The sequence below is a fragment of the Mesoplodon bidens genome, assembly GCF_964165515.1.
Source record: "Mesoplodon bidens genome assembly, chromosome: 8".
NCBI classification, from domain to species: Eukaryota; Metazoa; Chordata; class Mammalia; order Artiodactyla; family Ziphiidae; genus Mesoplodon; species Mesoplodon bidens.
Window position 1 is genome coordinate 48,349,559 of NC_138165.1, and position 24,820 is coordinate 48,374,378.

The window sequence follows — 24,820 nt, forward strand, 5'->3', positions numbered from 1 at the left end:
AAGGACTTAATACTACATATTCCAATACAGCCCTAGGAAAAAGGCTACATTTGTTTCCTAAAAACCAATGGCACTTTCTCTTTTGTTAGCTCAGCTCTATGCATCTCCATAGCATTTGTATGTGCTAATCAGTGTTTATTTTCCTCATTTAACTAAATGATTTGGATAGGAAACTTTGGGTGACAACTTCATGGGAATTTTTCAGAACTAATTTGTTATTTGCAATAAAATGATAAAACATACATAATTTTAAATGCATTGTGCATGTTTGAAAAGTGGACTCAGAAAATGCTTGGCAAAGTGATTTCTAGTGACTCCTCCAGGAGAGGAGTGGGGGAGGAAAAATCCCTAAAACCTTCACCATATTACATACTTGTTCCTCCTCCGGGACTGGGGAGCAGCAGAGAAGGATGTGGGGCTTCCATGCTTTTATGAAGTGTGGCCACTGCAATGATTTTTCTTTTATGTATGCATAGCTTTGTGACATCTTCATCTGCTTTAACATCTTCTGCAGTTCTCTGTTTCACAGCAGCTCCAGGATCAAAATTAAACACCTGGAAAAAGCACAGCCTTCGTTTAAAATATGTCTGTAAAAATATTAAGTAAAAAGATCCCCTTGTTAAAAAAAAAAGTTTTGCATAGATTAACCCATAAATCTGAATAAAACTTTCTCAAGTTTTTAAATTTAAGAAAAGCAACTTTATATATAATGGAATAAATACTTCTGCTGAACTCATGGTTTTTAGTGGCAGGGTAAATAATGAAGATTATCCTAATTCTAAGATAGCCAAGATAAATATATGGAAAGGAATAGTATCTGATAATATTCCCAATTTTAGATACTTCCTGATGTTATAACAGTACAAAAACAGATGAAGTACAGTTAAGAAACCCTAAAATCTGACATTGCTATATGCTAACTTTTTCTTTGGCTTTACTTTATTGCTATATTAATATGACCTTTTCACTGATTTAAAAAATCTACTACTCTATTTTAAAAAATATTTATTGTGCATATACTTATAAACTGTTTCAAGTGCTTTTTTGTGAATGAGGTGACACAAAAAAGAAAAAGTTGTCTATTAATCTTTAGTTCTATGATTGGGACTATTATAGATACCCAGAAAACAATGACATGTTTCTATAGTAAATATTTTATCATTTAAAATGATTTTACTTTTTACCTTGTAAAGGAGTAAAACACTTTCACTTTTGGCTATGAGGGTTCAGCTTTGTAATTTAAGAAATATTTGTGGCAGATCTATCAACACCAGTGCTAAAAATAGCATTGCAGACTGAGCAGGAGGGAAAAAATACTGCACTATTAAATAGTGAGCATGGGTATAGCTGTAATAAAATGGTGCAAAAGGGGTTTTGATGAAATATTTAATATGAATATAGGTTTGTCACCTTTGAAAATGACTCTTGGACTTGAACTATTTTCCACAATCCTTAAGCATTCCAAAATGCATGCAAAAGATATATAATTTAAGACTTTAAAATGTATAAATGATTGGAGAAGTAATATAAAAATGAAATGCCAAATGAGAAAAGCAAATATATGAAACACCTAAAAAATGAAAAATTGCTGATACATCTATTGCGAAATGGTTACCTTGGGAAGAATAAGAGGACATTCCAAGCCACACTTGCATGTTCCGTCAGTAAGCAGGTATGTTTTAACCTGCTCCAAGCAAGATAACAAAGACCCACTGGGACTGTGAAAATAGTTTAAAAAAACATCAGGAAATAATTCTGACTGCACATATTATATGAAAAACGGCATAATTTATAGTCTTACTGTCCTTCACAGGGTTTTTTCCTGTGAAATATCTTCCTACTAAGGAAAAGCATTTTCTTTGTCAGTATTATGTTAGCTACTAAATTATAGCCTTTAACACTATCACTCTTTCTTCTGACCAAAATATTTCTCAGAAAAATACAGATCTTCATAGAAAAATAAATAAAAGTATGTTGACAACCAAGAGTGGACTAAGGATGGGAAAAATGTATTCTTAAGAAAGAGCAGGTAAGAAAGGAACAAGAAAACAACATGAAAGTAATCATTATCATTTTAAACTAGAAGATCTACTTCTAAAGCTGTTTGAGGAAAAACTGAAATTTAGGAACACGTTGGAGGTCAAACTAGAAAGTCACTAAATTTACAAAAATTCGAGCTAACAAGTTCTTCCCTTTAATATTGGAGTTTGGAACCAAGCTGCCCTTGTGTAAAAACAGGCTTCTCTTTTTCCTCCCTCATTCATGTGTTTCTTTGAAGATAGATCAGTGTGGCCCACCTCAAATTCTACTGAAGATCCAAGCTGTACTTATAAGGATGGGGAACTCTTGAGGAGATAGGGTTTTAGGTGGCAGAAAGGTGCCTTGCAGGCCTTGCGGCTGGTGATTGGGTAGTGCTCTCAACGTTACTACTCTTTGGGTCACAGAAGTTAGTATGATATGTGAATACTGATCAAATTTAAGTGTACAGATTAGGTACTAATTCTGATGACAGGATAAGTCTCTAATGTTTATTTACAATGAGGATTAGTTTAAAATGAGCGATTTGCATTTTAGGACTTGTATTATTAATGTACTAATTTTACAGCTTGCATGAATATTATGTCTTGAAAACTATTATATACTTTTTATTCAAGAATATCTTTTATTTATGACTATTTACCAAAACTTTCACTTAAGCCATCTGATAAAGTTTAACCAGAAACGATATCTCCATTTCATAAACAAAGTTTTACATTACCGGGGGTAGACTATTCTGCTTCTACAAAAACACAGGTAGTAGTTTGGTGTCTCTAAATAAACCAGCTTTAAAATGCAATTCATATTTTACTTATGGACAACCATATAAGTGACTTACGCATGTAGAAAATCACAATTAAAATCCTCAACTTTGTTAACTCTCTCATTTATTTGGGCTAACAAATTTTTTCAGATGATATGCAAAGAATAATAATTCCCATATTACAGACTGGAGTTCCACCATAGCGGTAGGGGCAGCAAGACGTTTTTGGAGGTCTGGTAATTTTGATAAAACAAAATCACTAGTTATGTGAAGAATTCATGAATTTTATGAAAAGAAACCGTCTAATGTGTTACAGTTAAAACAAGTGTATGAATGAATCCTAGAGGCAGTTAATTGTAAAATTAAACTTGAAGACAAGAATTCCTGAATTCTATCAAAGTACTCTACTCTAGACATTTTAAAAACACTTCCTCTCAATCAGTCAGTTGGGTTCTTTCCTTTAGTTGCAGCTCTTTAATTAACTTTTGGGAGTCATAATTAACATAAAAATAGTTACAAGTCTTATGGCATAGATAAAGCTTAGAAGATTGGAAGCAGGTGGGAAATTTAATGTGCAGCCTCAATGCCACCCTGAGGCAGGAGCAGCTGGAGACTAACCTAAAAATTATAAGCAAACTGCACATTGCAAAGGAAGCTATAGAAGGAGGGCTAGCCTCTTCTACATGTTCAAGCAGTAATTTAACCAGTTATATACAAACAAATCAAACCCATGCTGGCTGAATTTATTTGAAGGTGTCTTACCTTATCTGGCAAAGTTAGTTTCCAAAATAATCTTTAGTGTACAGATTTGGATTGGGAGAATTCCAACTCATACTAACAGATAGTAAAGTCTACTCAGACTTGGAAAAGTCATGAGCAAGATAACTGACAGATTCCCAGACTTAATTTGCTTTAACCCAACTCTCAGCAACCTGAAAAGCTGATTTATCTTTCATAGGGATAAAGATGAAGTAAAACAAAAACAAAACAAACAAAATCTCCCCAAAACTAAATTATCAAGATTTTTGGAGTTATTTGCTCTAAGCTGAATATATATTTGCTCCTTACAGACTAGAAAAACCATAAATATGAACATTAACACTGATATCTTGCTATATTATTGATACATTGATAACAAAGTATTTCTGGCAGTTTGTTAACAGCACTGACAATAGAAACACTTTGAGAAGGTTATTCCGTGTGTCCTCATCCATCTAAGCTACCATGGGGTGAGTTCCACATTCCCTGCTTTCTTATCCCTTCACTTCAATTAATATAGAGCATATCTTGAATATTACAGAAACAAAAAACACGTGTGCAAAAGAATTTCAATTGGTCATTAAGTTTACCTCAAGAAATACCTTCCACAAAACAAACCAAACAACCAACCAGCCAACCAACCAACCCAGGACAGAATCTGAACTGACAGTAGAGTTGTTATAGTATGAAATCATTTGGGTTTATATAATGGAAAAGTCTTCATTTATATAAATATATATTTGCACAAATGAGAATTCCATTGAACCTGAGTACAAATAACCACAATGAAAGTAACAACATTAATGTAATGATGCAATGTGATATCTTTTAAAAAGTCCTCTTTGTAATAGTTTTTCCTATTACATCACAAAGAAAGATTTGTGGTATTCTAATCATATACTTACTGATAAACTACAAAATAAGGAACTTAGGTGCCAATTATTTAATAATAAGACTAAAACTTCTTGCCAACAGTTCAGTTACTTCATTCAAGTTGTTCAACGTAATAAAGGCTGTCAAAATTGAAGAGAGCAGGCATTTATATATAATTTGTATGATTTTTACTTGTGAGATGACTCCATCATGACCTTTTCTTTTACTATTATATGCAGGGAATAGATTAAAAACTGCACAGAAAAAATAGGGAAGTTATTTTTAGTTAATATCAGGCATTAAGAAACTAATAATTGAAACTGCCTATAGATAAAAACACTTAACCTTACATCAGAATAGCCAGCTGAAGCACTATGAAGGACACAAAAATATTGTCAGGAGACATCGGGTCTGTTTTCAGTATTTTACATTCTCCTGTGAATGTAGTAATGATGCTCATGTGTTTCTTTTAGAAATCTTCCTATTTTTCTTTATCCTTGTTAGAGAGATAAGCAGGATGACATTTTATATAAACACAAATAATGCATAAAAATCCTCTCTTGTAATCTAAGGCAATTTACATCGCAAAACAGTACAGAATAAAAACACTTAAATATATCCAGCACGAAGATCATTTATTCAAATTGATTTCAGGTGCTGTCAGTTACAATATTTACACTCTCAGAGGAACAGACTGTACCTCCTTCACCTGGGGACCACAAACTTGGAGGTAGCGCAGGTAATAATAAGGGCTCACCTGACATAAAGCACTCCATTTTGATCCACACGACGCTGCCAACCCACAGGAACTTGTATAGCTGGAAGACCTCCATCCTTGTCCCCTCCGTCACACTCCTTGCCTCCATTCATTTTCTGTGTCTGCTTGGGACTCCCCAAAGATATCAGCAATAAGATGATATCCTTATATTACAGGGCATCATGGCCTTCAAAAATGGCCAATGCAGCACAGTTTTCCCCAGACTGTACAAAATGCATTGGGAAGCTTCGGCTCAGTTTGGAACCAAGTCCTTGAAATCTGCCATTGTAGAAAAAATCAGTTTCCCATTATAATCTACATTAAATAACCAATATTTAATTCCTAAGGATGGTCTACATGGGTAAAAATGAGTGCTTCTGACTAAGGAAAATCATATTCACCAATGCTGGTACCTGTCTGAAGTGGGGGAGGGGAGGAGTGTAAGTTTTTAGTTCAACATTTTGTCTTGAACCTTGATGTTGGACTAAAATAACCTCTATTGTTTAGAAACTGTTCTCATTTTTACAGTGTGAGTCAGTTAATATTTCCAGGTACTACCCGCCTTTATAGGCCACATTCTTTAAACTTTCTCTTCATCTTCCAATCTGAATCCAGGATGTTGCAGGTTGGTTCATCTGATGTTTTCATGTCTTCAAAATTCCAATAATGTAGCCTGAAACATATGTAAATATATAAACACTACATTTAATGATGAAAAATTGAGAAGCTGCACACTGTTTTTCTTTTTTGTTAACATCTTTATTGGAATATAATTGCTTTACAATGTTGTGTTAGTTTCTGCTGTATAACAAAGTGAACCAGCTATAAGTATACATATATCCCCACATCCCCTCCCTCTTGCGTCTCCCTCCCACCCTCCCTATCCCACCCTTCTAGGTGGTCACAAAGCACCGAGCTGATATCCTTGTGCGATGCGGCTGCTTCCCACTAGCTATCTATTTTACATTTGGTAGTGTATATATGTCAGTGCTACTCTCTCACTTAGTCCCAGCTTTCCCTTCCCGCCCTGTGTCCTCAAGTCCATTCTCTATGTCTGCATCTTTATTCCTGTCCTGTCCCTAGGTTCATCAGAACCATTTTTGTTTGTTTGTTTTTAGATTCCATATATATGTGTTAGCATACGGTGTTTGTTTTTCTCTTTCTGACTTATTTCACTCTGTATGACAGACTCTAGGTCCATCCACCTCACTACAAATAGTTCAATTTTGTTTCTTTTTATGGCTGAGTAATATTCCATTGTATATATGTGCCACATCTTCTTTACCCATTCATCTGTCGATGGACACTTAGGTTGCTTCTATGTCTTGGCTATTGTAAATAGTGCTGCAATGAACATTATGGTACATGTCTCTTTTTGAATTATGGTTTTCTCAGGGTATATGCCCAGTAATGGGATTGCTGGATCATATGGTAGTTCCATTTTTGGTTTTTTAAGGAACCTCCATACTGTTCTAAGCTGTACACTTTTAAAAATAGAATAAACTGGTAAGTGTACTAAACCACTCTTATGTCCTCTGCTGTCAAAATCACATGTCAAACTCAACGTGTTTTCTTCTTCCAACTTGATCCACTTACTCCAGTTAAAACAATTTGCTTGCTCTTGCAACTTTCTAATTGCAAGACAGAGATAGACCCATAATTATGGCATTACACATATACACACACAACCTCCTTCTAACTGACAATAAAAACATATTTACATACAACCTCCTTCTAACTGACAATAGAAACATATTTATCACCTCTTATGACCTGACAACTGGAAAGTTGTGTGTTAATCCAATCTCTTTTTTTTTTTGTTAATTTTTTTTTTTGGCTATGTGGCATGTAGGATCTTAGTTCCCCAAGCAGGGATTGAACCCACATCCCCTGCATTGGGAGCAAGAAGTTTTAACCACTGAACTGCCAGGGAAGTTCCTCAAAAACTGTGTTAAATGACTTAAGATTCATATCATAATATTAAAACTTTAAAAAATTTAAATAAAAATTAATATTTTAGATTGTTTTAAATATACATGCATGTATAACTCAATCAACACATAGTGTAAGTATACACAAAACTACTCAATCTGCATTCTTAAAAGTCTACATATTTAAGTTGGCCCCAAATCTATTTTTAGGTCTCTTCATTGGGAAAGCAGGAGAATGCTTTATAGTAAAAGGCATCATGATTCAGGCATACACCTTATTGCAGCCTTGGCTCTGAGGCAGATTAAAGGTGTTGTAATGAAGCAAATACTATAATAGCTGAAAGTCAGGAACCATGGGGGTGGGTGTGGGAAACACTGGCAGACAATGGGAAAACCAGCAAAAATTTATTGGGAAAAATGTGGGGTGTAAAGGATAGTGCCAAGTAGTACATTCTCAATGGTGACTCAGGGTGCTAATTTGCATTTCTGGGCCCACTCCACTGGGCCTATGCCTCTCAAAGAAATGACCTGCTTGCAGGCACAGCTTCCTATTTCTGTCTCCCATTCACCGACCCCTGCTGATCACATATGTGTTTTATTCATGTTTCATTTAACAGTTAATGAGTGGCTATTATGTACGAGGCACTATGCTATGTTCTGGATTACAAAGACGGTAAGACACCAGTTTATCCAAAGCCCCAGGAAATATTTGTGTGTGGTACTAAAGAGGTGCTGAGGGACTTCCCTGGCGGTCCAGTAGTTAAGACTCTGCACTTCCACTGCAGGGGGTGAGAGTTCGATTCCTGGTCAGGGAAGTAAGATCCTGCAGGCGGTGTGGCAAAAAAAAAAAAAAAAAAAAAGCTGCTGAGTGGGGAAGGATAGAAAGGAAAGAGGCAGGGAGCGGGACGAGAAAGGATGGAGAGAGCAAGGAAGGGACAGTTCCTGTCCTCAAGAAGTTTCCAGCCCAGTGGAGTTCCCAGTGCTAGTGAAAGATGTGACAGAGATAAGAATTTTGTGTGATCCTGGACTCCCAGTTTGGCCAAATAGCAACAGACCCCGATGAGTGAAACTTTTTTTTTTACAGCCCTTTTTCATGCTCATTTTATTACCTTGCTTTTTCCTAAAGAAATCTCTTCTGTGGTCTGTGGTCTTTAGATTGGACCAGCTCTCATTTTCCTTACTTTCAAGCTTTCTGACTTTTTGATGCCTCTTTCTTTCTTTTTTTTTTTTTTTTTTTTGTCTGCCTGCTCTTGCGTGTGACTCCAACTTCCCCAAGACTGACTGGCTCACTCCATTAAGTAATTTGTAGATCTGCCAGATAATGACATTGGATTCATTTCTGCCAAATGTTTCTCTCATATTTCAATAATCAAAAATAGAAATATCTGACGGCTGGGTTTTGCTTAGACTAGCGGTTCTCAAAGCATGGTCCTGCGACAAGCATCATTATTGTCACTAACATCTGGGAACATGTCAGAAATACAATTCACAGGACTGACCCCATACTTTCTAAATTAGAAACTCTGGGGGCAGTCTGTTTTTTAAACAAGCCCTCTAGGTGATTCTAATGCATGCTCAAGCTTGAGACCCACTGGCTTAGACTAATGCCCCTGCTTTCCCTCCCCGGACATGACCGGTTTTACATTTCTACACCATGCAGGCAGTCAGCCTGCTACTTCCTTTTGTTCCTGGGAGGGTCATCCTTTTTTTGGCTGATACTTCACCGTTCTAGAGGCAGCTCAGTTGTAAGGGCCTTAGGAACCCCTCACGCAGCTGAGGTCCAGTAACTATATAGTTATCATCTATTTATCTCTAAGTGGCATTGATTTCCTCAACATTCATTTTGTAAATTTGGAAAATTCAGAGATGTTTGAGATGAAAATTAAAATTGAACTGTAATCTCACTGTTGAATCATAACCACTGCAAACATGGATGACTTTCTTTCAGTCATTGTTTTTGGAAATTTCTAAAAGCACACATTAAAAAAAAGAACTTAATCTAATAAACAATGAACCACTACTCCAAATTCACAATGTAAGCATTTTGTCACTTTTGCTTATTTTAAAAAATAAAACACTTTAAAAATATTACAGATGAAGTTAAATACTACCCCTCACCCCCATCCAGTTTCTCTTTTTCATCCTATTCACCTCCCCTCTGGCTTAAAGGCAACTAACATCCTTATTTTGGTCTGTATCTTTCCAGGCTACGTTTTTTTTTTTTTTTTTTTTAAATAAATTTATTTATTTTATTTATTTATTTTTGGCTGCGTTGGGTCTTCAGTGCCGCGTGTGGGCTTTCTCTAGTTGCGGCGAGTGGGGGCTACTCTTCCTTGCGGTGAGCGGGCTTCTCATTGCGGTGGCTTCTCTGGTTGCGGAGCATGGGTTCTAGGCATGTGGGCTTTAGTAGCTGCAGCATGCAGGCTCAGTAGCTGTGGCTTGCAGGCTCTAGAGCACAGGCTCAGTAGTTGTGGCGCATGGACTTAGTTGCTCCGGGGCATGTGGGATCTTCCCGGACCAGGGCTCGAACCCGTGTCCCCTGCATTGACAGGCGGATTCTTAACAACTGCGCCACCAGGGAAGCCCGAGGCTATGTTTTTATATGTTTATTCCTTATGTATATATGTAAACAATATTTGGTTTTGTTATATATATTTTAAAGTTTTTACATAAATACTATTATACATATATTATTCTGCAACTTCCTTTTTAAAATTCAACATTGCTTTGAGTGCTATCTCTGTTGAGATACATAGATCTATCTCTGTTGCAGATATATAGATCCAATTTGTTAATTTTAAACATTTGAATGGTATTCTAACATATGACTTTACAATTATTCATCTATTTGTATATCAATCATATTAATGTTGGGTTGTAGGGTCTGCACATTTAAACTTTAGAGGCACTGCCAAATTGCTCTCTAAAGTAGTTACACTAATTCCATTTTTTTTCTATGTATAATAGTGCCTTCTTTCCTTTAAATATTGAATTGTTACCACTTTATACTTTATTTTCACCTTGAGCATTTTACTATGGCATTAAATATTTTTCCAAAATATGACTTTTTTTTTTTTTTTTTTCTTTTTGTGGTATGCGGGCCTCTCACTGTTGTGGCCTCTCCCGTTGCGGAGCACAGGCTCCGGACGCGCAGGCCCAGCGGCCACGGCTCACGGGCCCAGCCGCTCCGCGGTATATGGGATCCTCCCAGACCGGGGCACGAACCCGTATCCCCTGCATCGGCAGGCGGACTCTCAACCACTGCGCCACCAGGGAGGCCCCCAAAATATGACTTTTAATTGCTTAGAATTTTCTTGGACAGAGGTTTGTAATTTATTTACTTACTTCCCTTTTGTGGACATAGATTTTCTCCTAAATTTTCACAATTACAAATAAATCTGAGGTAAATATCTCTGTACATAAATCTATGGCCATTTTGATAATTCACTTAGAAGTACCTGCTAAAATAGAATTGCATAATTTTAGGGCCTTTGATAAATTTCCGAAAGTGCCAAGAGGGTAGTTTTAGGAAAACATTTCAGGCCATGCTTCTCAAACTTTTGAAATCCATGCATGCCCTCTTTTGCTGAATATTAAAATCTATTCTATTTGCCTCCGAGATTCTGATAACTTTATCTTCTATATAGACCAATCATTCAAGATTTAGTCAAGTTTTATTTTTCAAGTTTTATGATGAAAACACCAGTTTCTCCTCTCTTCCAAATTTAACATAAAAACTACATATCCACAACATTTTCCCTTCACCCCTTCCCCAAAGATTCCATTATGACACACCCTGTTTATATGGCTTGGTTCAAGCCCAGTAGACACAGGTTAAAACAGAAAAGTTATTGTAATATGAAAGGCACCTCCATCTCACTAATACTAAGGATCAGGGATAGATCTTATACTTAGAACATAATTTAAATTTAAATTAAATTAAATTAATTAATTTAAACATTTAAATGTTAATTTAAACATTTCTGGTAGCAATAACAAAATTCAAAAAGGTGTGTGTGTGTGTGTGTGTGTGTGTGTGTGTGTGTATGTGTTCTGAGAATATCTGCCACCATTCTACCAACAATTTCATTTTCCAACCACCTTTCAATATGCAAATTAGTCTATGAGAGTCGACTTTTGGTGAATTGAATTTTAGTGACTTGATTCACTTCTTTTCATTGGCTTCATTCAGAATTCAAATTAGATGTCACCTCCTCAAGGAGACCACACTGTAAATCCTAGGTATTCTCTGAAACTTTGTTAATTCACTGATACCTCTTATTACCCGATTTTTTTCTTATCATTTTTTGTTTGTTTATTGCCTATCTCTCCCCACAGGAATGTAAACTCCTCACAGCAGGGACTTGTTTCTCTAGGTTCCTCCAATAGTCCCACTTCCTGGTGTAGTACCCCTGGCCTACAGGAGGTGCTTAAATACTTGATGAAGACTAGTTACAAGTTACTACAATGGCTACATTCTAGTTAGCCAATACAGCTTTATATTTTGATTTTTACGACGTAGACCTGTAAAGTTTTAGCAACACAGGCGTCTAAAATGAAAGAAAAGTTTTTAAAAGAAGTCAATAGAAGCCGGTGACTATGCATGTTGACAAAAAATACAAAGGATATTTTTTGCTCTAGATTTGTCCCTAATGATCTCAAAATCTCTGAGTAATAACTTCTGTGTAGCAAAAGTATGATAGGGCTTCTAAAAAAAACAATATGCTGGGCTTCCCTGGTGGCGCAGTGGTTGAGAGTCCGCCTGCCGATGCAGGGGGCATGGGTTCGTGCCCCAGACCGGGAGGATCCCACATGCCGCGGAGCGGCTAAGCCCGTGAGCCATGGCCGCTGAGCCTGCGCCTCCGGAGCCTGTGCTCCGCAATGGGAGGGGCCACAGCATAAAAAACAATATGCTAACTTTATACTTTATTTGTAAAGTGCATCAGAGTTTTATTTAAATGGTTTATATATACACTTTAATTGGATTAATAATGGAACCACCAAAATAGATGAATGCAACCATATAAAAATGAAACTTGTATTTCAACAGGATGATAATTAATGCAATAGACCTTTTTTCTCTATCTGCTTTACTGACATTCTTGTCAACCTAAGAATAAATTCACTATGTTATGCAGTGATAAGTGTATATTTTAAAAGTTACACCCAAAACACCATGAAGACTAAATATCAGAGAATATGACATCATGAAAATAAGTAGGTAATCTTCATAAATCTTTCTGAATAACATCAAACCATACATTCTTCTGAATAATGTCACACAAACTTGATTAATGGTAAAAATAATGAATTGATTTTTAAGTCATGTGATATTATGAGTAAATTCTATTAAAATGCTTATAATGACATCACGCATTAATCTTGTGCTCATTACTTGAATACACAGTAGGACAGAATGAATCCTGAATGAGCTATTGATTTACCAAGGTGAGACGATGTAAATTAGGTAAAACACCAATATTTAATGTTATATAAGTTATCTTTTGTACTTTTTATACAATGATTATAAACTTAACTCAGGAAATATTCAAAGTTAAGAAGTCTCCTCCAGTAAATCAACTGTATACTTCAATAAAAAAATTTAAAAAAATAGAAAAAAGAAGTCTCCTCCATTCTGACATTTGCAAGGGTGAATGCTTCATGTTCTCCAATTGAGAAAAAAGGCTCACGTAAAACCTACCTCTATACTGAAATTCCAAAACAATATGTACACGCAACAACAGGTATAATTGGATTAAGAAATAACATAAGCATTAGCATTTTGAAGAGTAATGTCTGAGTGGCTACAACGTTATCATTTGATTGGGTAATGAATGGATATACTCATCATCTTTCCATCATTATTAAGTTAAATTATGCTTGTTAGGGTAACCCTGAATGACATTTACCTTTTCAGTGATCTTTCATCCTCATATCAATTATTTAAACAGTTCCTTAAAAGTATTTAGCCAGGCTTCCCATTCAACCTTCCCATTTGTTTCACCTTTCACCTACTTACTCAAGCTATGCATTTTTATGAGCACACTTATCTTACAGTTATATTTTCTTTCATTAAAAAAAAAACCTTCCAAAAAGTAGCCTCATTTTAACTCTGGTTATTATTTTCATTTGGTTCTTATATTCACTGTGCAGCCACCTCTTCCAAAACATACCTCTCAGATACATCTTTTGTAAGAGACCTAATGCCTCTGCCAGGCTCTACTTACTCACCCCAAAGTACCCCAGTACATTTACACCTGCTTTATGCAGTTGTATCAGGATACCGCATGCACATCTTTCCTGCTCTGATCACTAAAACTCTCTAGTTTCAAACGTCCTTGCCCTTTCAGTGCAGAAGAGTGTAAACATTCAAAAACTGTGCATGAGGATCACATTCATGTGGAAGGTTACATTTTTTCACAAACTCTGAAGGTATAGGGATAGGCTCCTGAGAATGAGGCCAGTCTTCAGAGTCAAGGTAACAAGCATCCTGACCTATGTCCATCTATGGTCAGGAGGATTACTTACACAGGCCATTTCATGTTACCAACGTTCAGCAACTTACACATTCTCGGCACATAGAAGCCTTTGGAGGATTAAGTGCTGAATGCAGTAGATTGCAATTGGCCACACATATTTTGTAGTTCCTTCCATCAGGAATTGGGATTTATTACTCTGTGGAGAGAGAAAAGTCCAGCTGGTCCAGCTAGTCCAGCTGAATCCCCAAACATGTAACTGAGCCCAGCCAGCACCATGTGGAGCAGGGATGAGCTGTCCCAGTTAAGCCCAGCCTAGACTTCCAACCCACAGAATCATGAGTATTATTTCAAATAGCCAAACACTATACTGGAAATGATCTAGAAGTCTAAAATAGGGTTTTATTTAAATTAAGTACAGTACTGAGATGCTATGTAGCTGTACATTTTAATTGCTTGTGACCTTGGAAAAGTTTAAAAAAAATTCTTTCCTTATAAAATGGAGATTTTATAGAACTGTTCTGTTCTGGGGATACAGTAAGTTAAAAGTCTTAAACTAGTACCTAGTACATAATAAATATCTAAGTTGTTATTATTTATACATAGCTATTAAAATCATGTTATCGAAAAGGTCCATGACATTGTCAGGTGAAAAACCACATGACAAAGTTGCATGTACAGTTATAAATCTTCATTTACAAAAATGCTACTGTTTATGTAGATATAGGAATAGAACAGCACTATCTTCCCCGTGCTTGTCCCTGGATAGCAGGAACATGAGTGACTTTTATTTTCTTCATTGCTTTTCTATATTTTGAAAAATTTTTTTATAATAAAAATGTGTTGGATCTGTAATTAGGAAAACTATTATTTCCAAGAAAATTAAATGTTATATCCATAGAACAGCTAATTAATGTTTCCCCAATACTTAAAAGCATTAGGGAAGATTTTTATTGGAAATAGTCACAAGCTTTGTGCCTAGTATTATGCTATTATTTCTCTTTCTGTTTTAGCTAAGTGGAGAAAAAGATAGGGAGAGTCAGAAAGAATACCACATTAACCTGACTGACCTAAATAGTAGAAAGAAAAATTAAGGCTATCCCTTTGATTGGTTCTAAAATGCCTCAGGCTATCACCCTTACTTTTCTGCTTGCAATGTCATCTGCCATCCCCATGTTTTTCATTAAACCAACTACTGTTTATCTCAGTTTACATGTCACTTCCTCAGAGAGGCCTTCCCTGGTTTCTCCAGTCATTATTTGGCTTTCCAGGTCTAAATTTAGTTCTCTTTATAACTCCCCCTATAATATTCAGGAATTCACATGCATTACTACACATAACTGAGCTTTTTCTTTGCGCTCGTCATTCTACATGACTACAAAGAAAAAGCAATTGAGGCACCTAACTTCAAGTTACAGCTTCCCTTGTGCCTTTAAAAATATAGAAGGGGGCTTCTCTGGTGGCGCAGTGGTTGAGAGTCTGCCTGCCTATGCAGGGGATACGGGTTCGTACCCCGGTCCGGGAGGATTCCACATGCCATGGAGCGGCTAGGCCCGTGAGCCATGGCCGCTGAGCCTGCGCATCCGAAGCCTGTGCTCCGCAACGGGAGAGGCCACAACAGTGAGAGGCCTGTGTACCGCAAAAACAAACAAACAAACAAAAACAAACAAACAAAAATATATATAGAAGGAAAGTGACGGTTTGTATGTACATGTAGAAAATGCTTATGATGCATTTTACTTCCTTAAAAGCCAAAAAGTGAACAATCACAGCTCCCAAGTACATATTCTTTAAAAAAAATTCAGAGAACTGTTTTAAAGTGTAATAACAGGTCACACCAGAACATTTATAAACTAATTAATAAACTCACGATAACTCTGAGGGAAAATTGATTTATGATATATTTCTGTATATTTGGCATCAACATAGTTGGCTATTTTTTTTTTTTTTTTTTTTTGCGGTACGCGGGCCTCTCACCGCTGTGGCCTCCCCCGCTGCGGAGCACAGGCTCCGGACGCGCAGGCTCAGCGGCCATGGCTCACGGGCCCAGCTGCTCCGCGGCATGTGGGATCCTCCCGGACCGGGGCACGAACCCACGTCCCCTGCATCAGCAGGCGGACTCCCAACCACTGCGCCACCAGGGAAGCCCCATAGTTGGCTATTTTTGCTTTTCTATGGTATAGTAAAATTTCTCATAAAGATTATTTATAAAAAATACTTGCTTACATTTACATAATCTTTTTAAGAGTGCATTAAGCAAGTTTAAGGGGTTATTTTCACATTTTGTCTGTGAATTACTAGTGTTTTGGCTATTCAAGGCAGCTCAATAGGTCAAATTATTGTTAAAAAAAGAATGCATATCAATTTTTAAAAATCAAAACTGTACTAAGAATGAAACAATCGTGATTTTTGTTCATCTGGGGGTTGTACAACATATTGAAACAACTAATGTTTATGTACTCTTTTACTTAAAAAATGTTTTAGCATTCTTCAATTCACCTGGCAATGGATGCCAAGTTCCTACCTGGAGTAATTAGTTCCACACAGAGGTAATGATTCCCACCCACCCCCTGTAACACTGACAATCAAGTTACTCAAAGTGAAAATAGGAAGATTCCTCAGCCATTGAAGAAACAAATACATTGTCTCTTTATATGCATAAATATCTAGGAACACTTAAGTCTAATCAACATCTCCAGCAAACATAATTAAATGTAAAGGATAACCATAGTCTAATTAATTATCTGATAAGGTTCTCAAGATGCAAGAGAAAGAAGACAGTCTCTGTGTAAATTCTAGAAGGGGGAGCCCAAAGCATACAATCTCTAAGTCCCATGATCTTTTACTGTGTTTATTTAGCTTACACATCGGGAAGGAAATGAGTAAGTAGTAATACCTGTAGATGTTTAGTGGTGGCATAAGAAAAGTGTCTCAAGGAGACTCCACCTAGCATTTGACTGCTCAGTGGAATGCTGATGGTGGCAGAGAAAATATAGCAGCCAAAGAAAACTTATGCACAAAATGTTCAGGTTGGAGAGGAAGGTAGTTTCAATAGCACAAAACCAGGCATAGAATATTTTAGAGAACATGCTAAAGAAAAGCAAAACCTGTAGAAAATAAAGTCTTCAATTTAACAAAAAGGTAAGCAAAATATAAAACCAAGTTACAAACATGAGGGCTCTGGGCCAAATCCCACCTGTGGAAGTATCTGGCACGTGTACAGTTTGAGAATAATAATACAAGTGAATTAGTTGACAATATTTAAATCAAAAGATGTCGCATGAAAATTTGCATTTCCTGCTTTACCTGAGAAACTGGACAATGTGGTAACACTAGGTCAGCATTCCTGCCTTGCAACAATTATCTGGAACGGAGCAGTGGCTGCTCCTTCAGAAAGGACTTGGCTCTCCAGTACACTGCAGTGGCTTCCTGCTTCATTCCCACCAGCCTGGCCTCTGTAGGCACTTGGGTTTCCAACCTTCTGGAATAGAAAGGACCTTGAGGTAAGGCTTGAAGGACAGACTGTAGACCTTGACAAGAGGTACAACTTATTTCTCTTAATGACCATTTAACCTATGCTTCATTGTTTCTTCACAAGGGCAGAGGATGAACTCTCTACTCTGTAGTGGATCTTCACTCATTGTTAGTATATGAAGGAATACCAACCAGTAAGCCAGCTAAAACCACAAGCACACACAGTCAACCTTCTTAATGAAATTGATTTGACCCTGAGACTCTGGTGATCGTTGAATTAGAGGAGTCAGAGGGTACAGAGAATGCTCATCCAACTTTAATTCTCTATCTTTCCTTCTTTCTTAGCACCATTGTCAGCAATACCACATTATCATTATTTTAGGAACCTAATGTTGGGATCAAAGAATTATGAAACCAAATTGTACATTACCATTATTGAGTTACAAAAAGACATTTTCCCCTGACTTTTAAAACTGCTTCCTTTTAGAAAATAAGGAAAAAATTTATAAGGACTTTCAAAAGTATACTTGAGACCTTATTACCCCTTACTTAATTTTCTCCTAGCCATCAGGAAGACAAGGACAAGGTTGCTCCTCAGCATGGGTAAAATAATCCTTGGTGCAGTTTAACTCATTTTGCTCTGTTTCCACAGGCATTGAAAAACCCTCTGATTATTTGAAGGATTTCATAGGGGCTTTGATATCATTAAGTTAGTGACTTAGATATCAGATACAGGTATTTCAAACAATGAAAACAAACCAACCAACAAACAGGTCACCTGGTTTATAAATTAAATTCTTGCAAATATCGAATCAACATTGTAAAAATGACTGTACTACCCAAAGCAATCTAGAGATTCAATGTAGTCCCTATCAAACTAACAATGGCATTTTTCATAAAACTAGAACAAAATTTTTCAAAATTTGTATGGAAATACGAAAGACTCTGAATAGCCAAAACAATCTTGAGAAAGAAAAACAGAGCTGGAGGAATCAGGCTCCCTGATTTCAGACTATATTACAAAGCTACAGTAATCAAGAGAGTATGGTACTGGCACAAAAACAGAAATATAGATCAATGGAACAGGATAGAAAGCCCAGAGGTAAACCCACGCACATATGGTCAACTAATCTATGACAAAGGAGGCAAGGATATACAATGGAGAAAAGACATTCTCCTCAATAAGTGGTGCTGGGAAAACTGGACAGCTACGTGTAAAAGAATGAAATTAGAACACTCCCTAACACCATACACAAAAATAAACTCAAAATGGATTAAACACCTAAATGTAAGTCTAGACACTATCAAACCCTTAGAGGAAAACATAGGCAGAACACTCCATGACATAAATCACAGCAAGATCCTTTTTGACCCACATCCTAGAGAAATGGAAATAAAAACAAAAATAAACAAATGGGACCTAATGAAACTTCAAAACTTTTGCACAGAAAAGGAAACCATAAACAAGATGAAAAGACAACCCTCAGAATGGGAGAAAATATTTGCAAATGAAGCAACTGACAAAGGATTAATCTCCAAAATTTACAAGCAGCTCATGCAGCTCAATATCAAAAAAACAAACAACCCAATCCAAAAATGGGCAGAAGACCTAAACAGACACTTCTCCAAAGAAGATATATACAGATTGCCAACAAACACATGAAAGGATGCTCAACATCACTAATCATTAGAGAAATGTAAATCAAAACTACAATAAGGTATCACCTCACACCAGTCAGAATGGCCATCATCAAAAATCTAAACAATAAATGCTGTAGAGGGTGTGGAGGAAAGGGAACCCTCTTGCACTGTTGGTGGGAATGTAAATTGATACAGCCACTATGGAGAACAGTATGGAGGTTCCTGAAAAAACTAAAATTAGAACTGCCATATGACCCAGCAATCCCACTACTGGGCATATACCCTTAGAAAAACATAATTCAAAAAGAGTCATGTACCACAATGTTCACTGCAGCACTATGTACAATAGCCAGGACATGGAAGCAACCTAAGTGTCCACTGACAGATCAGTGGATAAAGAAGATGTGGCACATATATGCAATGGAATATTACTCAGCCATAAAAAGAAACAAAATTGAGTTATTTGTAGTGAGGTGGATGGACCTAGAGACTGTCATACAGAGTGAAGTAAGTCAGAAAGAGAAAAACAAATATCGTATGCTAACACATATATGGAATCTAAAAAAAAAAAGTTCTGAAGAACCTAGGGGCAGGACAGGAATAAAGACGCAGATGTAGAGAATGGACTTGAGGACACGGGGAAGGGGAAGGGTAAGCTGGGATGAAGTGAGAGAGTGGCATGGACATATATACACTACCAAATGTAAAACAGATAGTTAGTGGGAAGCAGTTGCATAGCACAGGGAGATCACCTCGGTGCCTTGTGACCACCTAGAGGGGTGGGATAGGGAGGGTGGGAGGGAGACACAAGAGGGGGGAGATATGGGGATATATGTATATGTATAGCTGATTCACTTTGTTATACAGCAGAAACTAACACACCATTGTAAAGCAATTATACTCCAATAAAGATGTTAAAAAAAATTTTTAGATGGTCTGTGTCAGACCCTAGAGGCCCATCACCCTTGAGAGGAATGGCGAAGTCAATTTTTTAAAATTGCAAGAGTAGGGATCACATCCTGGACCACAGTACTCCATGGGGTGCTTCTCTACCTTTGAGGTCTTTCCAGGTATCTGGCCTTTTTCTTTTTCTTTTTGATTTTGGGCCAAAGCAGGACAGGGGACTGTGTAGGACAGGACGTAGCAGCATGCTTGAGCAATGCTGTTCCTCAGAAAGCAGCCAAGAGAGACAAAGAAACAACTAAGGGATGTGGGACCAAGGTTAAATAACTACGTTTCTATAATCCTTATGTACTAAAGGTACTCCTGGCATTATATTTAATGTTTTAAGTTTATTGGGAATCAAATACATGTGAAGCACTGTAACAGACACTCGGGGCCCAGACATAAAGAGAACATCGTCCCCCTAGCTCAAGGAGCTTACTGTCTGAGAGGTGGAGGGTAGGGAGTTGGGCAGTCAGGTAAACAGTTGATTACTTACAACACTGAGTGACACCAGCTGTGCTAGGGATAAGTACGGAGCGCTAAATGAACACAAAGAAAGAGCTAGTCCAGTTTTCAGGGATCAGAGAAAGGGAGAAGCAGGATACATCTAAGGATGTGCAGAGGTTACACAGGTAAAGAAAGGTTAGTAGGAGACCTGAAACCTTACCTAATCCAAGCAAATGATCTTAGTTCCAAAAGATTAATATTGAAGATTTTATATTTATCTGGCAATAATAATCCCAACATGGTACTCATTTTTAGCTGGTAAGCAAGCATAAAGGTCTCATTTTGTTAGACCTGTTAACCTTGAGATGTGATAAGCGATGAGACATTAATGAATATTTTCCACAGGAAGATCTTGATGCCTGCCTGATGCCTTAAATAGAAAATGATGCCCTGACATCCAGATAAGCAAATATTGTTCTGTAGAAGAAATACTATGAAAGAATGATGATTCACTTCAGTAAGAAAGTGATATTAGATGTGACTGCATTGGAAGCAGAAGCTAAAACAAACAAGATATGGATGAGGGAGCCTTCCTCTGTAGATAAAGTAGTTCAAAACTGTTTGGAAGTATATCCTTTAATAAAAGTATGTCTTAAAATAAAACAAGTCCATAAGTGATGAAAATAAGATGACTGTTGTGCTAAAGTTATTCTGGCCAAATGTATAAATAATACTGGCTGACATCCTACCATCTTCTGGGACTTAGCCTTGTCACAGCCCTGTAAGTAAGTACAACTACCTTTTCTTTTCTAGAGTTGAGGAAACTGAGGCAAGAGAAATTAAATAATTTTACCTTCCCTCTTCCTGTCTGATAATGAATTTCTCTCTTTTCCTACTTTACTTTTCTTCTTAGTATTCACCACTATCTAACATACTGTATTTTACTATTTATCCTATTATTGTCTGTCTCCTCTGATAAGAACATAAGCTCTGTGAACATATGGATGTATTAGTTACCATAACTGACAAAAACCCTTCCTAATTAAAAAAACTTTTTAAAATTGAAGTATAGTTGATTTACAGTGTAGTGCCAGTCTCTGCTGTATAGCAAAGTGACTCAGTTTTACACATATAGACATTCTTTTTTTAATATTCTTTCCCATTATGGTTTATCCCAGACTAATTTGTGCTTTGGGCTCAGTAGCTTCTTGAAGGCTGGCTTTGTATTGCAACATTTTTTTTACTTCTCATAGCACAAAGTATAGAATCTTACACATGCTGGAGCCAAAAATATTTGTTGAGTGAATGATGAGTGTAATTAATCAGTAAGGATATACAGAGCCCTTGCCATGTATGGCGCTGCACTTGTCACCATAAATGGGCAAGTACAAAATACCATCAGTGTTCTTAAAGAACTTAGGAATAGAAACAGGTAGACGCATGAGGAATACCTGGTGTACAATATAAAAATTCCTCATATTTCATTACTTCCGTTGTTCAAACATATAATGATGCCTAAAAATGCTTATTCACCACTTCTCTCAAGACATCCTAGTATTCTAATGCATTAATCTTTCTTGGAAATGCCACAACTGTTCACAACTCTATGCCTATGCACGTGTTGTTCCCTAGGCATAGAAAGATTTCCTCTCACTTTCTTAAAGCAACCTTCTGTCCTTTAACTAAATTCCAGGGTCAACTCCTCCATGAAGCCTCTTCCAGTCTCCTGCTTAGAGTTATTATCTCATTCTACAGTATTGCTTACATGCATGTAACAGCCCTTACCATATCCTGTTTTTTTTTTTTTTTTTTTTTGCGGTACACGGGCCTCTCTCCACTGCGGCCTCTCCCGTTGCGGAGCACAGGCTCCGGACACGCAGGCCCAGCGGCCATGGCCCAAGGGCCCAGACGCTCCGTGGCATGTGGGATCCTCCCGGACCGGGGCACAAACCCGTGTCCCCTGCATCAGCAGGTGGACTGTCAACCACTGCGTCACCAGGGAAGCCCCACCATATTCTGTTTTATGTACTTACATTATCAGGTACTGGGTATGAAAACAGTGTGCTTTGAGTTGAATTATTTGTTTTTCTCACCTAGAGAACTTTTTTTTACTCCCCTAAAATATAATCACAAATAGAAAAGTTCTTAATGATATGTTAAAACCAATCAGTGATACACGAGGTGATTAATTGTAGGTGTGTATTTATTTAACCAAAATCAGATGAAGGCTGAGTAGAATCTACTTTTCTTATTTTATTTTCAGCTCAACTTTTGGATTCAGAGACTATTTCCAGTGTCGAAAAGAGTATCTGGCATGGGCTTCCCTGGTGGTGCAGTGGTTAATAAGAATCCGCCTGCCGATGCAGGGGACACGGGTTCGTGCCCCGGTCCGGGAGGATCCCACATGTCGCGGAGCGACTAAGCCCATGCACCACAACTACTGAGCCTGCGCTCTAGAGCCCGCGAGCCACAACTACTGAAGGCCGCGTGCTACAACTACTGAAGCCCGCGCGCCTAGAGCCCGTGCCCCGCAACAAGAGAAGCCACCGCAATAAGAAGCCTGCGCACCGCAACGAAGAGTAGCCCCCGCTCACCGCAGCTAGAGAAAGCCCGCGTGCGGCAGTGAAGACCCAATGCAGCCAAAAATAAAATAAACAAATATATAAATTTATTAAAAAAAGAGTATCTGGTGCACAGAAGATTACTTGTTGAATAAATAAATGAATGCCTGTATACAAACCATGGCATTAAATGCTAAATGGCATGGCATAAACTAAATGTACTATAGGACCTCAGAGATGAGATAACACATAATAGAAAGAACAGTGAACAAACAGGAAGTTTGGTATCTACAATTTTCCAGCTTATAACTTTGAGCAAGATATGTAACCTGAGCTTTAATTTTTCAATTTGTTAAGATTAATGGACTGAACTAGATCAGTAGTTTTCAAATTATTTTAGCTGTAGATCTCTTTTGTCTAATAAAATCTAAATGGAACTTCCATTATAAAAAGCAGAAAAAGATTTGTTGGTAATAATTCATTTTGGAAGACCAACTTATAATATTACTTATTAAAATCCATCAATAAGAATAATGGGCTATTTTGATTAATAAAACATATGAAACCAAGGGATATAGGTGACAGTTGCAATTTAAGTAATCTTCATCAACAAGTTGATTTCTGTACTTTGTTTTGGTTTTATAATATTGAGACAATTCTGATTACCACATAAAAGCTATTGTAAATGGCAACTTTTTTGAAAAATAGCAAATTTGGCTTTGGCAATATTAAAATTGCTGCAATCAAAATGGTCTATAAGCTTGAAGGTAAGTAAAGAAAATCCTGTTTCCAAAATTGAATGACTATATCTAATAATTACTCATGTCTTTGGTCATGAATACAAAATATGGGTAAGAACTACCAAAAACTTAAATTAAGCAAGAAGACTTTCGTTAATACAATATTATCACATTAATTTGCCATTGCAGAATTGTTAAGGAGTGATAAGGATACATGGCAGGAAGACTCCTCTATGTCGTATTTATGTTTATTTAATGGAGCATACATATGCTGCAGCTATTCTCTTGCTTGCATAATTTGATTTGGAGATATAATAATGGACTCAAGTTTTAAAAAAAAGGCCAACTAAAAACAAAAATAAAAATGCATACTCATAAGAAGTTCAAATATCTACAGGGAAATTGGTGGCAAGGCTTTAGTCAGCAGTTCATAAAAATATAAACTAGCAGCACAGTTTATTTTTGTTTCATGATATGTTCATGTGTTACAATTTGGTATAACACATGTGAGTGGGCATGTTATTTTCATGACTGTGTTAAAATACTTAATATAATTTAAAAATGTAAATTTGTGTCCAACGTTTGGAAAACTCCGAAGAACCTCCTCTGAGCTAGATGTTCTCCTGGTCATTCCAATGCTATCGTTTCTACATAAGCTAGAAAAGTAAGAAATATTTTATAAAGATGACTTCAATGTTTTCAACTCAATCTTATATATGTTTACTGAGATTAGATACCCGTGGGATGGGGGAAGAGCCTGACCAGATTGAAGTGAAGAACTTGTGCTAGGGAGTTTCAGAAATATGGCTTTAAAAAAACATGTCAGTCTTCCTAGCATAGGATGAACCTCTATGCACATAAAGCTAAAAACAGCTTTGGTATCATAGATCCATGAAATTTCTAATATAAGCATTGCTGGTCTACAAGTATCTTAATTTACAAATGCAATTTCATTCCTATGTACTTATTTTCTGATAATGACATCTGTCAGATGGAAAATAACTTTTCAGTGATTTTGCCTCTATTTACTTAAAGAACATATTCTGATTTGAACTACAGAGGAAAGTCTCTAAACTGACCTCCACATAAACAAATCACTGAATTAATCAAAACAGCATTTCCATTTGAAAACAGGCAAAAGCTTACTTCTGCTCTTACCACCTGAATTATATGCTTTTGAATATCAGTTGTGTTGTTTCCAAAGCTGTCTGAGTCAATAACACTTGCTGGTGTCATTTAGGAATTTAATAAAATATTCTGTAAACAAATGAAAGATAAATATAAAAAGAGAATGACTGTTTCCATGAAAATTAAGTTGAAAGCAGAACTTTTAATACCCGCCTCTTAAAAAGTGAGGTTGAACAAGATGGAAAAGAGCAGAATCTTGGGGGGAAATCCCTAAAAATTGTGGTTAAG

General features: G+C 36.8%; 1 protein-coding gene across 17 annotated transcripts in view; it reads right to left on the minus strand.

Moving 5' to 3' along the window:
• Positions 1-24,820, minus strand: part of MBD5 (methyl-CpG binding domain protein 5) — a 417,388-nt gene that overhangs the window by 49,695 nt on the left and 342,873 nt on the right. For 14 of the 17 annotated variants that reach the window (XM_081241898.1, XM_081241891.1, XM_081241901.1 and 11 more), the window contains 4 exons: positions 16,903-17,077; positions 5,190-5,862; positions 1,616-1,718; positions 374-554 (listed from right to left, as the gene is read on the minus strand). In XM_081241898.1, coding sequence (XP_081098024.1) covers positions 374-554; positions 1,616-1,718; positions 5,190-5,302 — 397 coding nt within the window. In that variant the 5' untranslated portion in view covers positions 5,303-5,862; positions 16,903-17,077. The remainder of the gene's footprint in view (positions 1-373; positions 555-1,615; positions 1,719-5,189; positions 5,863-16,902; positions 17,078-24,820) is intronic. The other 3 variants (XM_081241902.1, XM_081241900.1, XM_081241890.1) reach the window with 3 other exon arrangements.